The sequence below is a fragment of the Mesoplodon mirus genome, assembly GCF_964341445.2.
Source record: "Mesoplodon mirus genome assembly, chromosome: 13".
In the NCBI taxonomy this organism is placed as follows: Eukaryota; Metazoa; Chordata; class Mammalia; order Artiodactyla; family Ziphiidae; genus Mesoplodon; species Mesoplodon mirus.
Window position 1 is genome coordinate 13,040,200 of NC_138989.1, and position 21,467 is coordinate 13,061,666.

Sequence of the window (21,467 nt, forward strand, 5' to 3'; positions counted from 1 at the left end):
AATGAAATTTGAAAAGTATGTGCACACATAATAACAAGTCAGTTCAAAACAGGTTTATGAATATCTGAAATGTCCTAGTCCGTGCAGTTATGAAAATAAATTGCTTCCCCTGAGAAGTTTAATTAATGGAATAATTTGTATATTTACTACTTATAAAAGTAGATATAAAATGCATTTGATCCCGTTAGCTGTTGAGTATAGATACATTTAAACTAGATTTTTGAATATATTATGTGACCTTGGGCAAGTTTAAGATTTTTAAGCCTTAGTTTTTTCATTTATAAAATAGAGATAAGAATAAACTATTGGTCATTGTTCTTAGTTGTAAACTAAGAAAAGGAGTTGGTTAAAAGACTACTGAGTATTCACTTTTAGGATCAGTGCTGCAGGTTGGTCTGATGAGAAACCGGTGCTATTACCACCAAGCACTGGATGCTACAGTACTTTAACCTCAGGAAACTTGATCTTGTAGCCTCTCTTTTTAGTGCTGACAGAAAGATCTCTCCATCCACTCCCTTTTGAGTCCCTAGATCCATGGTCAAAGTATGGTGCCGGAGCATCTGGTAGTTAGGATATATATCCTTGTCCATATTGTAGGAGAATCAGCATTTTCAACTCCTGTTAAGGGTGAATGACCATCTTCGTCCCCAACCAGAACTCATGAAATAGGCAGTTTGCAGTGATGGGAAGAAGTCAGGTACTGAGTGGCAGAAGTGGCAAAAGTGAATGTTTCGTGTCTTTTACTCTGTCTCATAGCGTTGTGGTGGAAAGGAGCACTCCCCCTCCCCTCCATTTATATGTAGTGCTTGGTTCAAACTTGGTACATAAAGCCTCATAAAATGAGAAAGATTGTTTTCTGGGTAGAAAACTAACCTTGAGTGTTAAAGTTATTTTACTTTCTTCTTATTATTTTAAAATAAAAGACTTTCAACATTTGATAGCAATTCTGCCAAGTATTTAAAGTAATTTTGCCTCACAGTGGTTTTCAAAGTCTCTATTTGATTTTTGAGAGCATTCCTAATTTCTGTCCTGGTGCTTGAAGTATAACACAGCCAAGAACTGTTGGACAGTGATTATCAGCCAAATATCTATTATTAGACTCCAAAAATTGTCGTACTAGATTTAACTTATTTTGGAATTTTAGAGATTCATTGACATATACATCACTCTTGTATTTCTGGAAATTTTTTATGTGAAATAGATAAGAAATAAAGTATGGTCTGACTTATATTCCTTTCCACAAGTTTATTTGCTATATACAGATAGTAAATTAAAAGGGTTAGCATGTTAATGCATTATCCTTTTAAATCCATAGCTTAAATAATAGTGTTTATTAGAGTGGTTAATCTTGGATCACAGTTGTTGACTTCTAGTAAATTACTGACTGCTTTCAAATCTTTAATAAAATATGTAACTTATGAAGTTTAAATGTTTATATGAAGTCCAAACACTGTATCCTTTTTAATTACCTCTACTGACTTATTTAAAATTTTACTGGTTAACTTATAGGATAATTCATAATTTTCTATTTTTTTCACCTTTAGTTTACTTTTCTTAAGCAAGAGCTTAATGTAGTGAGATCTGTTGTACTTCATGTAATTACTTTCTTCCTTGTTTTCTATTACATTGGTTCCTAAACTTCGTAATACTATATGAGGGGGATATAAGAATTTAATTAATTATTTAATGATATTAATAAAGGTCCTTTTTCAAATTAATTTTTAATATTTAAAAAACAAAAATATTTTCCTGAATTACTTTGTTCTATTTGTATTATAGTAACTAACATAAAGTACATAATATAAATAACAGTATATTGTGTTGTTGGAGAGGAACACTGTGGTTGGGTCTGCGGTCTCTTTTTTTGTTTGTTTGTTTTTTGTTTTTGCGGTACGCGGGCCTCTCCCTGTTGTGGCCTCTCCCGTTGCGGAGCACAGGCTCCGGACGCGCAGGCTCAGCGGCCATGGCTCACAGGCCCAGCCGCTCCGCGGCATGTGGGATCCTCCCGGACCGGGGCACGAACCCGCGTCCCCCACATCAGCAGGTGGACTCTTAACCACTGCGCCACCAGGGAAGCCCTGCGGTCTCTTTTTGCTTAAACTGATTTTTTATTTTTTGCTTTTAATAATTTATGAGTGAAGGTTAACCAAATAGACACCAATCCTTTGGGTAAAAACAGTCATGTTTAGAATACATATTTAGAATAGGAGTCCTTTTAATTCACACCATGTTCTCATTTTTATTTTTTATTTATTTTATTTATTTTTTTATTTAACAAATTTAATCAGTTATACATATACATATGTTCCCATATCCCCTCCCTTTTGCGTCTCCCTCCCGCCCTCCCTATCCCACCCCTCCAGGTGGTCACAAAGCACCGAGCTGATCTCCCTGTGCTCTGCGGCTGCTTCCCACTAGCTAGCTACCTTACGTTTGGTACTGTATATATGTCCATGCCGCTCTTTCGCTTTGTCACAGCTTACCCTTCCCCCTCCCCATATCCTCAAGTCCATTCTCTAGTAGGTCTGTGTCTTTATTCCTGTCTTACCCCTATGTTCTTCATGACATTTTTTTCCTTAAATTCCATATATATGTGTCAGCATACAGTATTTGTCTTTCTCTTTCTGACTTACTTCACTCTGTATGACAGACTCTAGGTCCATCCACGTGATTACAAATAGCTCAATTTCGTTTCTTTTTATGGCTGAGTAATATTCCATTGTATATATGTGCCACATCTTCTTTATCCATTCATCTGATGATGGACACTTAGGTTGTTTCCATCTCCGGGCTATTGTAAATAGGGCTGCTATGAACATTTTGGTACATGACTCTTTTTGAATTATGGTTTTCTCAGGATATATGCCCAGTAGTGGGATTGCTGGGTCATATGGTAGTTCTATTTGTAGTTTTTTAAGGAACCTCCATACCGTTCTTCATAGTGGCTGTACCAATTCACATTCCCACCAGCAGTGCAAGAGTGTTCCCTTTTTTCCACACCCTCTCCAGCATTTATTGTTTCTAGATTTTTTGATGATGGCCATTCTGACTGGTGTGAGATGATATCTCATTGTAGTTTTGATTTGCATTTCTCTAATGAGTAAAGATGTTGAGCATCCTTTCATGTGTTTGTTGGCAGTCTGTATATCTTCTGTGGAGAAATGTCTATTTAGGTCTTCTGCCCATTTTTGGATTGGGTTGTTTGTTTTTTTGTTATTGAGCTGCATGAGCTGCTTATAAATTTTGGAGATTAATCCTTTGTCAGTTGCTTCATTTGCAAATATTTTCTCCCATTCTGAGGGTTGTCTTTTGGTCTTGTTTATGGTTTCCTTTGCTGTGCAAAAGCTTTTAAGTTTCATTAGGTCCCATGTGTTTATTTTTGTCTTTATTTCCATTACTCTAGAAGGTGGGTCAAAAAGGATCTTGCTGTGATTTATGTCATAGAGTGTTCTGCCTATGTTTTCCTCTAAGAGTTTGATAGTGTCTGGCCTTACATTTAGGTCTTTAATCCATTTTGAGCTTATTTTTGTGTATGGTGTTAGGGAATGATCTAATCTCATACTTTTACATGTCCCTGTCCCGTTTTCCCAGCACCACTTATTGAAGAGGCTGTCCTTTCTCCACTGTACATTCCTGCCTCCTTTATCAAAGATAAGGTGACCATATGTGCGTGGGTTTATCTCTGGGCTTTCTATCCTGTTCCGTTGATCTATCTTTCTGTTTTTGTGCCAGTACCACACTGTCTTGATTACTGTAGCTTTGTAGTATAGTCTGAAGTCAGGAAGCCTGATTCCTCCAGCTCCATTTTTCGTTCTCAAGATTGCTTTGGCTATTTGGGGTCTTTTGTGTTTCCGTACAAATTGTGAAATTTTTTGTTCTAGTTCTGTGAAAAATGCCAGTGGTTGTTTGATAGGGATTGCATTGAATCTGTAGATTGCTTTGGGTAGTAGAGTCATTTTCACAATGTTGATTCTTCCAATCCAAGAACATGGTACATCTCTCCATCTATTTGTATCATCTTTAATTTCTTTCATCAGTGTCTTATAATTTTCTGCATACAGGTCTTTTGTCTCCTTAGGTAGATTTATTCCTAGATATTTTATTCTTTTTGTTGCAATGGTAAATGGGAGTGTTTCCTTCATTTCACTTTCAGATTTTTCATCATTAGTATATAGGAATGCCAGAGATTTCTGTGCATTAATTTTGTATCCTGCAACTTGACCAAATTCATTGATTAGCTCTAGTAGTTTTCTGGTAGCATCTTTAGGATTCTCTATGTATAGTATCATGTCATCTGCAAACAGTGACAGCTTTACTTCTTCTTTTCCAATTTGGATTCCTTTTATTTCCTTTACTTCTCTGATTGCTGTGGCTAAAACTTCCAAAACTATGTTGAATAAGAGTGGTGAGAGTGGGCAACCTTGTCTTGTTCCTGATCTTAGTGGAAATGGTTTCAGTTTTTCACCATTGAGGACGATGCTGGCTGTGGGTTTGTCATATATGGCCTTTATTATGTTGAGGAAAGTTCCCTCTCTGCCTACTTTCTGCAGGGTTTTTATCATAAATGGGTGTTGAATTTTGTCGAAAGCTTTCTCTGCATCTGTTGAGATTATCATATGGTTTTTCTCCTTCAATTTGTTAATATGGTGTATCACGTTGATTGATTTGCGTATATTGAAGAATCCTTGCATTCCTGGAATAAACCCCACTTGATCATGGTGTATGATCCTTTTAATGTGCTGTTGGATTCTGTTTGCTAGTATTTTGTTGAGGATTTTTGCATCTATGTTCATCAGTGATATTGGCCTGTAGTTTTCTTTCTTTGTGACATCCTTGTCTGGTTTTGGTATCAAGGTGATGGTGGCCTCGTAGAACGAGTTTGGGAGTGTTCCTCCCTCTGCTATATTTTGGAAGAGTTTGAGAAGGATAGGTGTTAGCTCTTCTCTAAATGCTTGATAGAATTCGCCTGTGAAGCCATCTGGTCCTGAGCTTTTGTTTGTTGGAAGATTTTTTATCACAGTTTCAATTTCAGTGCTTGTGATTGGTCTGTTCATATTTTCTATTTCTTCCTGATTCAGTCTTGGCAGGTTGTGCATTTCTAAGAATTTGTCCATTTCTTCCAGGTTGTCCATTTTATTGGCATAGAGTTGCTTGTAATAATCTCTCATGATCTTTTGTATTTCTGCAGTGTCAGTTGTTACTTCTCCTTTTTCATTTCTAATTTTATTGAGTCTTCTCCCTTTTTTTCTTGATGAGTCTGGCTAATGGTTTATCAATTTTGTTTATCTTCTCAAAGAATCAGCTTTTAGTTTTATTGATCTTTGCTCTCGTTTCCTTCATTTCTTTTTCATTTATTTCCGATCTGATTTTTATGATTTCTTTCCTTCTGCTAACTTTGGGATGTTTTTGTTCTTCTTTCTCTGATTGCTTTAGGTGCAAGGTTAGGTTGTTTATTTGAGATGTTTCCTGTTTCTTAAGGTAGGATTGTATTGCTATAAACTTCCCTCTTAGAACTGCTTTTGCTGCATCGTTGTGTCTCCATTGTCATTTGTTTCTAGGTATTTTTAAATTTCCTCTTTGATTTCTCAGTGATCACTTCGTTATTAAGTAGTGTATTGTTTAGCCTCCATGTGTTTGTATTTTTTACAGCTCTTTTCCTGTAATTGATATCTAGTCTCATAGCATTGTGGTCAGAAAAGACACTTGATACAATTTCAATTTTCTTAAATTTACCAAGGCTTGATTTGTGACCCAAGATATGATCTATCCTGGAGAATGTTCCATGAGCACTTGAGAAAAATGTGTATTCTGTTGTTTTTGGATGGAATGTCCTATAAATATCAATTAAGTCCATCTTGTTTAATGTATCATTTAAAGCTTGTGTTTCCTTATTTATTTTCATTTTGGATGATCTGTCCATTGGTGAAAGTGGGGTGTTAAAGTCCCCTACTATGATTGTGTTACTGTCGATTTCTCCTTTTATGGCTGTTAGTATTTGCCTTATGTATTGAGGTGCTCCTATGTTGGGTGCATAAATATTTACAATTGTTATATCTTCTTCTTGGATCGATCCCTTGATCATTATGTAGTGTCCTTCTTTGTCTCTTCTAATAGTCTTTATTTTAAAGTCTATTTTGTCTGATATGAGAATTGCTACTCCAGCTTTCTTTTGGTTTCCATTTGCATGGAATATCTTTTTCCATCCCCTTACTTTCAGTCTGTATGTGTCTCTAGGTCTGAAGTGGGTCTCTTGTAGACAGCATATATATGGGTCTTGTTTTTGTATCCATTCAGCCAATCTGTGTCTTTTGGTGGGAGCATTTAGTCCATTTACATTTAAGGTAATTATCGATATGTATGTTCCTATTCCCATTTTCTTAATTGTTTTGGGTTCGTTATTGTAGGTCTTTTCCTTCGTTGTGTTTCTTGCCTAGAGAAGTTCCTTTAGCATTTGTTGTAAAGCTGGTTTGGTGGTGCTGAACTCTCTCAGCTTTTGCTTGTCTGTAAACGTTTTAATTTCTCCATCAAATCTGAATGAGATCCTTGCTGGGTAGAGTAATCTTGGTTGCAGGTTTCTCTCCTTCATCACTTTAATTATGTCCTGCCACTCCCTTCTGGCTTGTAGAGTTTCTGCTGAGAGATCAGCTGTTATCCTGATGGGGATTCCCTTGTGTGTTACTTGTTGTTTTTGCCTTGCTGCTTTTAATATGATTTCTTTGTGTTTAATTTTTGACAGTTTGATTAATATGTGTCTTGGAATATTTCTCCTTGGATTTATTCTGTATGGGACTCTCTGTGCCTCCTGGACTTGATTAACTATTTCCTTTCCCATATTAGGGAAGTTTTCAAGTATAATCTCTTCAAATATTTTCTCAGTCCCTTTCTTTTTCTCTTCTTCTTCTGGAACCCCTATAATTCGAATGTTGGTGCGTTTAATGTTGTCCCAGAGGTCTCTGAGACTGTCCTCTGTTCTTTTCATTCTTTTTTCTTTATTTTGCTCTGCAGCAGTTATTTCCACTATTTTATCTTCCACCTCACTTATCCGTTCTTCTGCCTCAGTTATTCTGCTATTGATCCCATCTAGAGTATTTTTCATTTCATTTATTGTGTTTTTAATCGATGCTTGATTCATCTTTAGTTCTTCTAGGTCCTTGTTAACTGTTGCTTGCATTTTGTCTATTCTATTTCCAAGATTTTGGATCTTGGAAATAGAATCTTGGATCATCTTTACTATCATTATTCTGAATTCTTTTTCAGGTAGACTGCCTATTACCTCTTCATTTGTTAGGTCTGGTGGGTTTTTATCTTGCTCCTTCTCCTGCTGTGTGTTTTTCTGTCTTCTCATTTTGCTTATGTTACTGTGTTTGGGGTCTCCTTTTTGCAGGCTGCAGGTTCGTAGTTCCCGTTGTTTTTGGTGTCTGTCCCTAGTGGCTAAGGTTGGTTTAGTGGGTTGTGTAGGCTTCCTGATGGAGGGGACTAGTGCCTGTGTTCTGGTGAATGAGGCTGGATCTTGTCTTTCTGGTGGGCAGGTCCACGTCTGGTGGTGTGTTTTGGGGTGTCTGCGGACTTTTTATGATTTTAGGCAGCCTCTCCGCTAATGGGTGGCGTTGTGTTCCTGTCTTGCTAGTTGTTTGGCATAGGGTGTCCAGCACTGTAGCTTGCTGGTCGTTGAGTGAAGCTGGGTGCTGGTGTTGAGATGGAGATCTCTGGAAGATTTTCGCCGTTTGATATTATGTGGAGCTGGGAGGTCTCTTGTGGACCAGTGTCCTGAATTTGGCTCTCCCACCTCAGAGGCAGAGCACTGACTCCTGGCTCCACAATTTGGGATGATTCGTTGTCTATTCATGTATTCCACAGATGCAGGGTACATCAAGTTGATTGTGGTGCTTTAATCTGCTGCTTCTGAGGCTGCTGGGAGAGATTTCCCTTTCTCTTCTTTGTTCCCACAGCTCCCGTGTCTCAGCTTTGGATTTGGCCCCGCCTCTGCGTGTAGGTCGCCGGAGGGCGTCTGTTCTTCGCTCAGACAGGACAGGGTTAAAGGAGCAACCTCTTCGGGGACTCTGGCTCACTCAGGCCGTGGGGGAGGGAGGGGCACGGAGTGCGGGGCGAGCCTGCAGCGGCAGAGGTCGGCGTGACGTTGCACCAGCCCGAGGCGCGCCGTGCGTTCTCCCAGGGAAGCCGTCTCTGGATCCCGGGACCCCGGAAGGGGGGCGTGGACAGTGACCTGCGCTCGCACACAGGCCTCTTGGCGGCGGCAGCAGCAGCCCCAGCGTCCCACGCCCGTTTCTGGGCTCCGCGCTTTCAGCCGCGGCTTGCGCCTGTCTGTGGGGCCCCTTTAAGCAGCGCTCTTAATCCCCTCTCCTTGCGCACCAGGAAACCAAGAGGGAAGAAATAGTCTCTTGCCTCTTTGGCAGCTCCAGAGTTTTCCCGGACTCCCTCCCGGCTAGCTGTGGCGCATTAGCCCCCTTCAGGCTGAGTTCTCGCCGCCAGCCCCAGTCCTCTCCCTGCGCTCTGACCGAAGCCCGAGCCTCAGCTTCCAGCGCCGCCCGCCTCGGCGGGCGAGCAGACAAGCCTCTCGGGCTGGTGAGTGCCGGTCGGCACCGATCCTCTGTGCGGGAATCTCTCCGCTTTGCCCTTCCCAGGTACGTGGGGAATTTCTTGCCTTTTGGGAGGTCTGAGGTCTTCTGCCAGCTTTCAGTAGGTGTTCTGTAGGAGTTGTTCCACGTGTAGCTATATTTCTGGTGTATCTGTGGGGAGGAAGGTGATCTCTGCGTCTTACTCTTCTGCCATCTTCCCCGGAAGTCCCTGTTCTCATTTTTAGCACTAAAAATATATTTCAAAAAAAATCAATGTAAGCATAATCCAGAACCTACCCCCCCAACCCCCATCCACCCCTTGCCCCAATTTCTCATGTCCCTTTGTTATCAAGCCCTCCTCCAACCACCCCCATCCCTGGAAACCATTGAACAGTTTACATTACCTCATTTACCTTTGCAGGAATGTTCTGTGCATGAAATCATATAGCATGTGGTCTTTTGAGTATGGCTTTTTTCACTTAGCATAATGACATTCATTCATGGTTTGAGTGTATCAGTAGTTCCTTTTATTTCTGAATAGTATCCTGTTATATGGATTTTCCACTGTTTGTCCTTTCCCCAGTTGAGAGACAACTGTTTCCAGTTTTTGTCAGTTATGGGGTTGGGGGGGAACAAGTAAAAACATTTGCTGCAGTTTTTCATGTGAACCTAAGTTCTTATTCTACTTGAATATATACTTAGGAAGGATATCGCTGGGCTGTATGTAAAGTGTATGTTTAACTTTAGAAAAATTGCCAGAGTCAACTTTTCCACAGTGACTGTACTAATTTTGCATTTCTGTTAGCAGTATAGGACAATTCTAGTTACTCTGTATGCTCACTAGCACTTAGTATTTTCAGTTTTTCTTTTAAGCCATTCTAATGGGTGTTATCTTACTGATTTTAATTTGCATTTCCTTGATGACTAGTGAGCATATTTTCATGTTTTTACTTACCATTCATGTATCTTCTTTGGTGAAGTATCTGTTCAAATCTTTTGTCCATTCTCTAAAATTTTTTTTTTAATTTGTGTTGTTTAGGGATTTTTTTCAAGAATAGCATCTTCTGAATACAAGTCCTTGTCAGATATGTGATTTGTAACTGCTTTTCCCCCATCTGTGACTTATCTTCTCCATAGCTTAATGTAACTTTTGCGTGCTTTTTAAAGAACTGAGTTCTTCGTACTGATGAAGCTCTTTTTAACAGTTTTTATTTATGGATCATGCTTTTGGTGTCGTATCTTTGAAGTCTTCGGTTAAACTAAACTTATAAAAGGTTTCTCCTATATTTTCACAGTTTTATAGTTTCAGGTTTTGCATTTTGTTTTATGATCCATTTTGAGGTTTTCTATATGGTGTGAGGTAGGGTTTGAGGCTGATTTTTTTACATTGGGATATTCATTAAATCCAGCACCATTTGTTGAAAAGACTGTTCTTTCTCCACTGTATTGCCTTTGCAAGCTGTGTTGAAAATCAGTTGACCATATATTTGTGGGTCTATATCTGGACTCTCTATTCTGTTCTATGGATCTGTATATCTGTCCTTTCTGTAGTGTACCATATTGTTTTGTTTATTCTAGCTTTATAGTAAATCTGGAAATCAGTTGGTGTAAGTCTCCCAACTGTAAGATTTAGATCCAAGGATTTCATGGGTTTTGGTGCTATTATAAGTGGTACTCAAATTTTAAAAATTTTCTAATTATTCATTACAGTTTATAGAAATAGGATTGTTTTGTATCTGTTGACCTTAACTGACTTAAACTCAGTTTTAGTTCTAGTAGCGTTTTTGTTGTTGATTCTTTAGGACTTTCTAATAGTCATGTCATCTGCAAAAAAAAGATCATTTCATTTCTTCCATTCCAGTTAGTATGCCTGGTACTTCTTTTTCTTGTACTGTCTGAGACCTCCACTGTAATGTGGAATAAGAGTGGTAAGAGCAGACATCCTTGCTTTGTTTTTGATGTTAGGGGAAAATATTCAGGGTTTTAACTGTAAGTACAATGTTAGGTGTAGGTTTTTTGTAATTGCTCTTGTAAGATTTTTTTTCAAGAAAAAATTTCTAAGACCTATTTTAAAAATTGTTAAAAGTCAGGATAAAATCATAATGGTATCTTAAGACAGTGATGTAATTGGCATTGCCTGTGCATGCTCACATTTGTTTAGTAGTCCACATTGCATGTCTAGACAGCTATAACCCTTCAACATTTCAGTTAACAAATTATTTGAGGATCATTTGAGGAAGAAATAGAGCTCTGTTGTTTGAGAACTTTCCTTTGACATCTTCTGTTAAGGTCAAAGTAGCGCCAACATTAAAAAATAATATCATGAGGAAACAATCAGATCAGAATGTGAGGTATTCTATAAAACAACTAACCTGGTTTCTTCAGTAAATAAATGACATGTTTGAAAAGAGGAGATGAGTTGTTGCAGATTAAGGAGACTTAAGAGATATAACTTGAGAGGTAATTGATAGACCTTGTTTAGATTCTGATTTGATATATAATGAAGTACTTGGGAGTGGGATTTGCCTCAGAATATATGAAGAAAAACAAAAAGAAAGAAAGAAAAAAGAAAGCAGGGTGGTTAAGCAGATGACACAATGTTGGTAATTTGGTTTAGGAATTTATTTGAGGTCTGTTATTCTATATTAAAATATGTTTGAAGGTTTTAATTATAAAAGTTTTTTTTTTAATATGCAGAATAGGTGTCACCAACTTGGAAGAAAATCTTGGAAAGACGAATGGGACACCCTTTTCATAAATACTGCATCACCAGTACTCTTTATGGCACAAAAGACTAATATGTAGAAAAAACTGTTACTGGTGACTGATTTGAAGAGTAATTCAGAAGAGTTGGACTTTGAATTTTGATGAAGTTTTAGGAATTTTTAGCTTACATTAGGAAATAAAAGCAAATTAATATGGGATGTTCCTTTTATTGAAATGTTAGCTTGCTTTCTCACTCAGGAAAGCTCTACCCCAAAGATAAATGTGTGAAAATAGAGATTCATGATGCCTTTAGAGGACTGTAGAAAATTTTGGGATGTTTTGTCTTGAACAGAGATAATGTATTGATAGCAGGAATGTTTGTTTATTTGCTGTACTTTATTTCCATTTCTCTAGTTATAAATAATATAAAATGTCTCTGAAGAGGTTAATTTGGAAAAATTTGGTAGGTCATGATTAGCCACATAGTCAGGAAGATAGAGTTATCTGACATCCCAAGAAAAAAAATATTTATCCAGTTTTATCATTTAAAAAAAGTCCTGTAGAGAAAACCCTTAAATGTAAGTACACTTTTTTGAATTCTTTCTGATTGGAAAATAAGGAGAGATGCATTTTGAGACATCAGTTGGTGTGGTAAATGCATTAAAAATGCGTTGTGGATTTAACATGTGTTTCAGTTCTCTGTCAAAATTTTCTCTGGTGAGTACTTTTGTCAAGACACCAAGTAAAAGGCAGAGGAAATTTTCTTCTGCAAATGTCGTTTGCATCCTTTCAATTTTTTGCTATGTTGACATGAACTAATATAGTTTAGAAGAAAATTAGCTATCTTCTCTAGGGCATTTTATAATTTTTACATATGAAAAGAACGTTAGGAATACATGAGGCATTGTTAGTCTGTTGGATTCTCTTGTGTTAGAGTTACTTGTGGCTCTAAGTAATGCTACAACATATTTCAAAGGCAAATATGCTTCCCCAAATGTTAAACATTAATGAAATCATGAGTTCAGGAAATAAAGTTGATGCTATATTAAGATTTAATTTTCTGACATTCTCCCTAAAATCATGTCCGTAAAATCCTATTCATATACTGCTTTCAAAACGTTTAAAGAAATTTGTGTAATGTCATTTTTGGATATTTTTTCCTGGTTTTCTCTCTTAAAATACGTATGATAACCTTTGTATTAATTTGTGACATTTTGTTACTTTAAATAGAGCTTTAATAACAAAATTAGTCTTTGTGACACTATTAGGTAGAAAGATTAATTTGAGAATTCTGGATGATTTCAAACTTTGAAGAGGCAGGTGGGTAAGACCTTTATGTGGGCGGGATTGTACCATGCCTATATTTCAATAACTTTAAAATCAAAACACATTATTCCCTTCTGTACATAAGTATCTTATGACTTAGGGCAAATATTTAACTTCTTTTCTGTGTTTCAGTGCGATTTAATCTACTTAAATTAGCTCATTAACTTTGCTTTAGAAAAATATTTTTAAAGTTTCTTTTATTTTTATTTGGATGCCCTGCTTACTGGTTCATTTTTTTGTTTTGCTTTGTTTTGTTTTATTTTCAGTTGTGGAAGAAGGACTCTGGGAAAATGGCCTTTCCTACGAATGTCGGACGCTGCTCTTCAAAGCGATCCACAATCTGTTAGAAAGGTAAGAGAAGGAATATCATCACAGTGGTTTTGACACACCCAAGTATAATGCTAGATACTCAGAGGGTTTCCTGTGATTCTGAAAACACTTTCACATACAACTTTATAAAAATGTATATAAATCTCTTCTTTCTTTTTATATTGATACAATTTCAAACTTAGAGAATTTCTAGGAGTGGCACAAAGTACTCCATATATCCTTTCACACAGCTTCACTAACAGTTTTTCTTTTGCCCAGTTTGCTTTATAATTTGTGTGATTGCTCACCCTCTCACCCACCCTGCTTTTGCACCCAGTGTGAATCATGTGTGTTCATGTGTGTGCATTCAGATTTATTCCCTCAAACGCCTGAGTCATTTACACACTTGAGATTCTTCTTCTGTAACTCCGAAGTATTTAGGTGTACATTTCCTAAGGACAAGGACATCCTCTCCTATAAGCCCAGTACAATTATGAAAATTAGGAAATAAAACCTTGATAAAATGCCATTATCTAATCCGTAGTTCAACTCAGATGTTACCATTTGTCCCAGTTACGTTCTTTTTAGCTTAACCTCCCTCCCCCAAGATTAGTCTGTAATCATGCATTATATTTAGTTCTCATGTCATTTTAAATCTAGAAGAGTTCCTTAACCTTTCTTTTTCTTTCTCAGCATTGACATTTTGGATGAGTTAAGGCCATATATTTTATATAATATACCTCAATTTGAGATAGTTTCCTCATGATTAGATTTAGTTTATGCTTCTTCAATCGGAGTACCATAGAAACGATGTTGTGTCCTTCTCAGTGTATCGAAAGAGGAGGCCCATTTGTTGAGCCTCTCATTATTGATGATTATTAGCATTGATCCCTCTCGTGAGTGGTGTTCTGCCAAGGTTCTCCACTGTAGATTAATAAGTAACTATGATCTTTGTTATTTCTGTCTTTGAAATTAATAAGTAATTTGTGGCCAGATCCAATGAGATTGTGTAATTATCCCATTTGTTATGAAATTCTGAGTCACTTGGTTAAGCTTCTGTGGGTGGTCCTTGTCTATATCAGTTATTACTTGTATGACTGTAATGTCACCATTCCTTCTATTAGTTGGCATTCTTTTGTAAGGAAAAGATTTTCAGTTTCTCCCATGGATTTATGTATTTCTCTCTCTCCCTTAATCTTTCTATCTATATAAATTTGGAAAAGAGGGATTCCTGTTCTACTCAGTGAATTATAATTTATCACTATCATTTAATTTGATGCCTGAGTACTTGCAGATCGGCCGGGGGGAAGCCCCTTCATGATGGCTCCTGTGGTTTTTTGACCTGTCCTCATCATTGTTTGAACACCTCCTTACTTGCTGGCATAACAATATGTCCCAGGCCCTGGATGATGTTTTAAGGGGAGGCATAGATGAGAAAGAATGGATTATTTAAGAATGTCTATGGGAAAAACTTTGTACTTCCTTCCCTGAGTTTATATATAGTTCTTTTAGGTGATCAAAACTGGAAGGACATTCTGGTACCTTCAAGTTTCTTATCCAAGCTGTTATCTAGGGTAATATCACTGCAATATCACTGCTTAGGATTCTTAAGTTACAGTTAATAAGTTGTCATAATTTAAGTCACTCAGAAAGACCTTTCCCACCAAATTTATCTATTTTTCATTCTGAACTTTTGTTCCTACTTCTGTATTTGGAGTAGACCTAGAGGCTATCTGTTACTAAGGCAGTATATTTTAGAAGCATTGGTTTTAAGAGTTGAGTACTCTTAAATATTCCAGATATTTGGCAGTTCTTCTCCCATTGCAAAACAAAACAAAACACACGTATACACAAAGTCCCTTCAGGAAAATGTGGAAAATTTACTATTTCCATAATCCTGTGCCAGAATAAAGCTCTTATATCTGTATAGTAATTAATGTACCTTTAAACACAGTCCTTTTTACATAATTTTTAAAAATTAATTAATTTTATTTTTGGCTGCGTTGGGTCTTCATTTCTGCGTGCAAGCTTTCTCTAGTTGCGGCGAGCAGGGGCTACTCGTGATGCGCGGGCTTCTCATTGCGGTGGCTTCTCTTGTTGCGGAGCACAGGCTCTAGGCGCATGGGCTTCAGTAGTTGTGGCTCGCAGGCTCTAGAACGCAGGCTCAGTAGTTGTGGCACACGGGCTTAGTTGCTCTGCAGCATGTGGGATTTCCCTGGACCAGGGCTTGAACCCATGTCCGCGGCATTGGCAGGCGGATTCTCAACCACTGCGCCACCAGGGAAGTCCCAATAATTTTTTAATGTATATGGAACAAAGTACATATTTTAAAAAATTGTAGCTCACTGTGTTGTTTTTTATATCATAATTTATTCTTTTCAGAAAAATATTAATGAATTTGTGATTGAATTATATTCTTTTTAGTATTTTGTGTCTTAAATGGTAGCATGTTTCTTTGCTGGAAGAAAATTAGAAGAGCAGAAAAACTGGGAGAAAAGAGAAATGCAGAAAATTTATTTATTCTGTGCTCATGTATTCAGAATTTATGATAGAAACTGTAGTCTAGGTCAGATTGAATTATTATTTTATAAGAAAGTTAATTGTGTCATATGCAGTATGTCATGCAATAAAGCTTGAGATAGTTCAGCAGAACTTTGGGTTGGGCCTTGGTTTGATTTCAGGGTCTGTTATTTGGACAGTTGCCCTAACCTCACAAAGTCTTAGTTAATGCCCTTTATATTAAATGTAGGATACTGTGCATCTTGAGCTTTTGTTAGATGTTGTGTATGATGCCTGCCACATAATACTTGACCTATTTTCAATAATTATTAATTCCTTTTCCCCATAAATTATTATTTTGCATATTTTAATTTGAATCCTCCTATAGGAGTTTATTTTGAAACAAAACAGTGTTTCTTTTAGAAAATAATGAATACTTAAGCTGTTCGGCTCCCTTTCTACTGTTAGAACGGATGAGTTGAGATTCTTTTGAAAATTTTTAATAGTTCTTTTGTCCTTTAAAATAATATTGTCTTTTCATCAAACTTTTAAGTAACTGTGTTCTATGAATGAAAATTACCCTACTCATGAGACAGGGAAGCATTTTACATGATTGTTTTTAGCTCTCTTTATTCATTGTCAACAGAAACTGGGTTGGCTAATACATGCTTGCCCTTTTGTTCTTCTCATAGCTTAGAGCACTTGCTGTAACTTACTTATCTGTTTACAACCTAAATTTATTGAAATACAGTTTACTGTCTTACTCTCAGCAATTTTCTGTTATGTCTTTGCATTTCTATTTAGATAAGATTGACTTAGTTTCACTAACAGAAGTATTGATATTACTATTTCCAAGGTTGGACACAACATTAAAAGTCAGTTAGGGGCTTCCCTGGTGGCGCAGTGGTTGAGAGTCCGCCTGCCGATGCAGGGGACACGGGTTCATGCCCTGGTCCGGGAGGATCCCACATGCCACGGAGCGGCTGGGCCCGTGAGCCATGGCCGCTGAGCCTGTGCGTCCGGAGCCTGTGCTCCGCAACGGGAGAGGCCACAACAGTGAGAGGCCTGCGTACCACAAAAAAAAAAAAAAAAAAAAGAAGTCAGTTAGTCTTGTTTACCCAGCTAATTCTGGAATACCATTCTAAATATAATATCCTTTTTATGTGGTCCTCCATCCTTTCCTTGAATACTTCTGACTATGTGAGCTGAACTTTCCAAAGTTCCTTTCATCTTCTGAGAATACTCACTGTTAGAAAGTCTTTCTTATGCTGAGCAGAAGTCTGTCTCCCTGTAGTTTTCTTTTCTTTACCTTGATTCTGTTCTTTGGGGGTCATATATAATTCATCTAATCCTACTTCCATGGGGTGGCCTGTTTACTATCTTGGTCCCCTAAGTTATTTATTTTCCTTGTTTGTGGTTCTTACTATATATTACTATATATCCTTATATATTCTTACTATATATCCTCACCCCTTTCCTCCAGCCTTCCAGACAGTCCTCTAGTCAGTTCAGTTCTCTTCATTTTGATTGCCACTGACCTACTTTAAAACTTCATAACTGTTTCACGAAGTATTGCAGTGACCTCTTTAATCATGCTGCTGACCATTGTGAGTCATTTACTGCAGCACTGCTCTATGTCCTCTTACCTCCAGGCAGGAATTATGCTGTTGGGGCTCCCCCTGTCAAAGATTCCTGATAAAGAGCAAAGAGCAGTGGCAAAATACATAATAGCGCATTCATTCAAGCCTCTGTTCAGAAGTGGTACATGCCATCTCTGCTCATATTTCATTGACCCAAGACATTTACCACCAAGCTTAAAGTCAAGTGGATGAGAAGGTATTATCCATCAGTGGGAGGTACCAAAGTCACATGGCCAAGCTTGATGTCAATGGGACAGGGAGGGATAGCACATATTTGGGAAAAGGATGCAATCTACCATACCTTTTAATTGAGGTCTTCTCTCTTCTAATAACCTGTATTCCAAACAGGTGTGGTTATATTACTAAAAACACAGATATGTTTCTAAAACACAATTATCGGTGTATTTATACATGTTTTTGAAACCTTTGAGCCATATTGGCTTCTTACGGTATTTTCTTCACCTGTGATTTATGAGTCAGAATTTCAGTATCTGAAACTGTGTAGGCCTTCTAAGTCTTATGGTTTTAGATCATACAATCATGGTTATTTTTCCCCTCTTCTGAGAAGGTAGAGTGCTTCCTGTTTTCTTAATGATCAATTATCCCTTTTTGGCAAAATGACCAGAATAATAAAATACCATTTTGTTTTTTTACTTCTATAGAATCTGCTAATTTGACTTGACTTCCCCCCTCCACCCCTTTGTGCCTGCTTTCTCTCTCTTTCTCTTTTTAAAAATAATGCTCTATTTCAGACTGTTCTTCATCAGTCTTTGCAATTTCATGGGATTTTGTATGTATTTCTAATGAACTTGTCAGAGGTTACACTTTGTATTTTAAGTTTAGGTTATCTCACACTCGTCACTAATAGAAAACCACTTTGCTGTGAATAGAGTTTGGAAAACAAAAACCTGCAGGTTTTTTCAGAAATTTCTTCATTTGGCATTTTTAATATTGCAGATTTAATGGCTATTACTCTTATGTTATTATAATTTGTATAGTTTCCATAATATACCATATCCTTCTCATGTACCTATTTAAATAAAGTAAAACATTTGGTTGTCCAGGAAATGTGTGGAGTTCATATCACCCAGAGTTTTTATTAATGTTTCAGTGATTTGCACCACATATGGGACTTATGAAAATCTTGCTTTTGTAGCTTTGAAGAAATACTTAAAATGTCTGCCATAATGCTGTCAAATTGTTATTATGTGTGGTAGTATACTTTAATTATAATTTTCTTAAGTTTTTAAAATTAAACACAGCTGATTTTGATGGAAAGGTTTTGTTGTGTTTTTCCCCCCTCTCTAAAATGCAAATCATTGCTTTGCACACAATGGAAGATTACATGGGTCTCTTGAAGCTGTTATGCTCTGTCCGGTCCATGCTTACTTAGGGAGACTTTAATCTGTGGGTATTTGATATTTGTAAAACATAATGGTTCTTTGGAGTAGTCCATTGGTGCTGCTTTCCTAATGGATTGTCAGCCTGTTCACCCATGGTAGTTTATAAGACAGCTGTAAAATTGCCTTGGCTCAGAGCTTCTTATTTGCCAAGAGTTGGTGTTTAGAGTGAAGATACTCAGTTTGGAAAAGTACAGTAAAAATAACATGGAGAAAATTGGAATTATATGATAACAGTAACATTATATTTGTAAATTAGTAGCTTTCAATGCCCTGTGGTATTGTGATCCAGTAGAGGTGATTATCAGAGGGCAAAGGAGCAAGGTCCTTGGATGTAGTGGTTCAAGGATTTCAAGACGATGGATATATTCAGTAGAGAATGGTGGTAGAGTATAGCCTTAGTTGAAGAAATGGTTATGTGATACTGCAACATTGAGGGTCCTTTGGTAAATAAGGTGATTAGAGGAGCTGGAAATGAGTAATTAATAAATGCCCATTTTGTTAAATTGCTGCAGTGTGCAGTTCTTTAAAAGAAGTAGAAAAATGAGCCTTTAGACATAAGGGGCATTAAAGGAAGAGACACTACAGACATTGTAGACACAAGTGAATGAAAGCATATATCTAATTGTAAATGTCTAGAGAAAAACATGTTCACCCTAAGACTAATTATTTCATCTATTAATATTTTTAGGACTGGGAAAGGATTAAGACTTTAACTTTTAAATTTAAATTTATTATTATTATTAGTGTGGTTAGAGAGTGGGATTAGACACTAAATGTTTGAAAGTCAAATGGATGTTTCAGGTGAGGCTAGTCCTACAAAAGACCTTAGCCTTACAGAGATTTTGGAGAGGGTGGAAATAATAGGAATTACTTGGCCAGAGGAGACAGCATCCAGTAGGACAGCACCCACTAGGGCACAGTAGGGATCCAAAGTAATGAAGATAGAAGGGGTTAGTTGGAAAAGGTTTCTTCAGCCTTAAATTATATGGGTTGGGGTTTTTTTGGGGTTTTTTTGTTTTTAGTTGGGAGTTGAGAGCACTGCAGTTTCTTGGGAGGAGACTTCATACGTGTTTGATGTAAATTGGATTGGTGAGGTAAAGATTTTGATGCTGGTGAGGATGTTCTGGTACAAAGTTATATAAAATTTAGTCTATCTAAGCAGCTCTGTAAGTATATGATAACACTGAGGGGCAGTTTAGTTGAGGATGCAGTAGAGGAACACTATCCTTGGACTTTTTAAATCTATGAAAACTGTCACACCTGCATAATATGAGGGGCGCAGAAGAGCCGAGCCAGTGGTGGCTCCCTTCTAAACCTCCCAACTATCCCGTCTGGGAAATGGCTTGCTGATTTATGCCGCGGCTGCGGCTGTGGCTCTTGTAAACTTAGGTCAGGTCTGCCCATGGCTTTAGGGTTAGAGATTGGGGCTTGCCAGCTTCAGAGCCAAGTTGTTCTTGTAGTTAATTATTTAGAGCTGTTGGGCATGACACAGAAACATGTACACACACACACAGCCTGATTTCTTTTTTATTTTTCAGCACGTGTTTGTTTCTTTTCTTCTTGAAACAGTGATTTTTTTAGGGCGGTAGTAGGGGGCTTGGAATTATTTCTAAAGAGGAATACTTACCTAGAACTGTTGCTTACGAAACATTTTATAAATCTGAAATCACATTGTGATCTTTGAAGATCAATCTTTAAAGATTGAACTACTTTACAGAATTTTGTCGTATCTTAATAGTAAGGTAATTTTGAAAATCTCAATAACAATGATTGGCATTACTGAGTGGACAGCCAGGGTTAACTGATACATAGTCTTAGCACTATTTGTGATGTTGATTTAAAGCACTTTTTGGCAGATGAAGTTTGTCTGCTAGGTTTATATATTTATCAACTTAAATATAAATTTTGTCCCTCAAAAACTGTAAAATAAAGGTTGATAGAGATAAAAGAGGGAAATTATATTTCTGATATTCTGTAGTTTTTATACCTTAGCATTCTCTCTCTTAAAAAGATTTGCTTAACTTTGTTCTTCAAGTATAATTAAGACATATGGGCAGTAGTGCCAGTCTTCCTAAACATTTATTCTATTGTGTTCTGTTCTGTTCTATTCTATTCTGTTTAGTTTTGGCTGCGTTGGGTCTTTGTTGCTGCACACGGCTTTCTCTAGTTGCGGTGAGCAGGGACTACTCTTTGTTGCGGCGCGTGGGCTTCTCCTTGCAGTGGGTTCTCTTGTTGTGGAGCACGGGCTCTAGGCGCCCGGGCTTCAGTAGTTGTGTCACATGCACTTAGTAGTTGTGGCTTGCAGGCTCTAGAGCGCAGGCTCAGTAGTTGTGGCACACGGGCTTTGTTGCTATGCATGCAGCATGTGGGATCTTCCTGGACCAGGGCTCCGAACCGGTGTCCCCTGCATTGGTAGGTGGATTTTAACCACTGCGCCACCAGGGAAGTCCCTTCCTAAAATTTTTTAACACCTATGTGATTTCCCACACGTTGAGTATCTACTATGATTTTAGTCTGGAGTGAGTGGTGATGGACTATAAAGAAATGAAATACATAATTTTTTTCTACCTCAAACACATGCACACAAGAAAATTCAAATAACAGTGTGAGTCTGGCCATGATTAGTGGTTACAAACAAGAAGGGTAACAGTATTATACTGCGAATAGGAAAATACTCATTGGTGTATAGCATTCATTTCTCAGATATTTATTGAAGACCTATTACTTTAGAGCAGAACATAAAGCATATTACATAATAAGCACTTAAATATTTGTTGAATATTGCCAGTAAATAAGGTAGATAACTGTGTCTGCCCCCAAATTGCTCATAGCTTCTTGGGAGAAAAGAGCCACAGAAATGATTCATTACAACTCAGTGGTGAAAGTACAGATTTGTAGATGTTAGAATGCTGTGCTGATCTGGGACAGAAAGGATGAATAGAATTAAATAGAGGAGGAAGGGATAGAATGGGATAGGGAGGGATTCTAGGCCAAAGCAGGGTTAGTAG

At 37.4% G+C, this 21,467-nt stretch overlaps 1 protein-coding gene across 3 annotated transcripts in view; it reads left to right on the forward strand.

Annotated features, from left to right (window-relative positions):
- MED13L (mediator complex subunit 13L) overlaps positions 1-21,467 on the forward strand; it is a 290,942-nt gene that overhangs the window by 144,908 nt on the left and 124,567 nt on the right. For all 3 annotated transcript variants that reach the window (XM_082641500.1, XM_082641499.1, XM_082641501.1), the window contains exon 3: positions 12,875-12,959. In XM_082641500.1, coding sequence (XP_082497626.1) covers positions 12,875-12,959 — 85 coding nt within the window. The remainder of the gene's footprint in view (positions 1-12,874; positions 12,960-21,467) is intronic.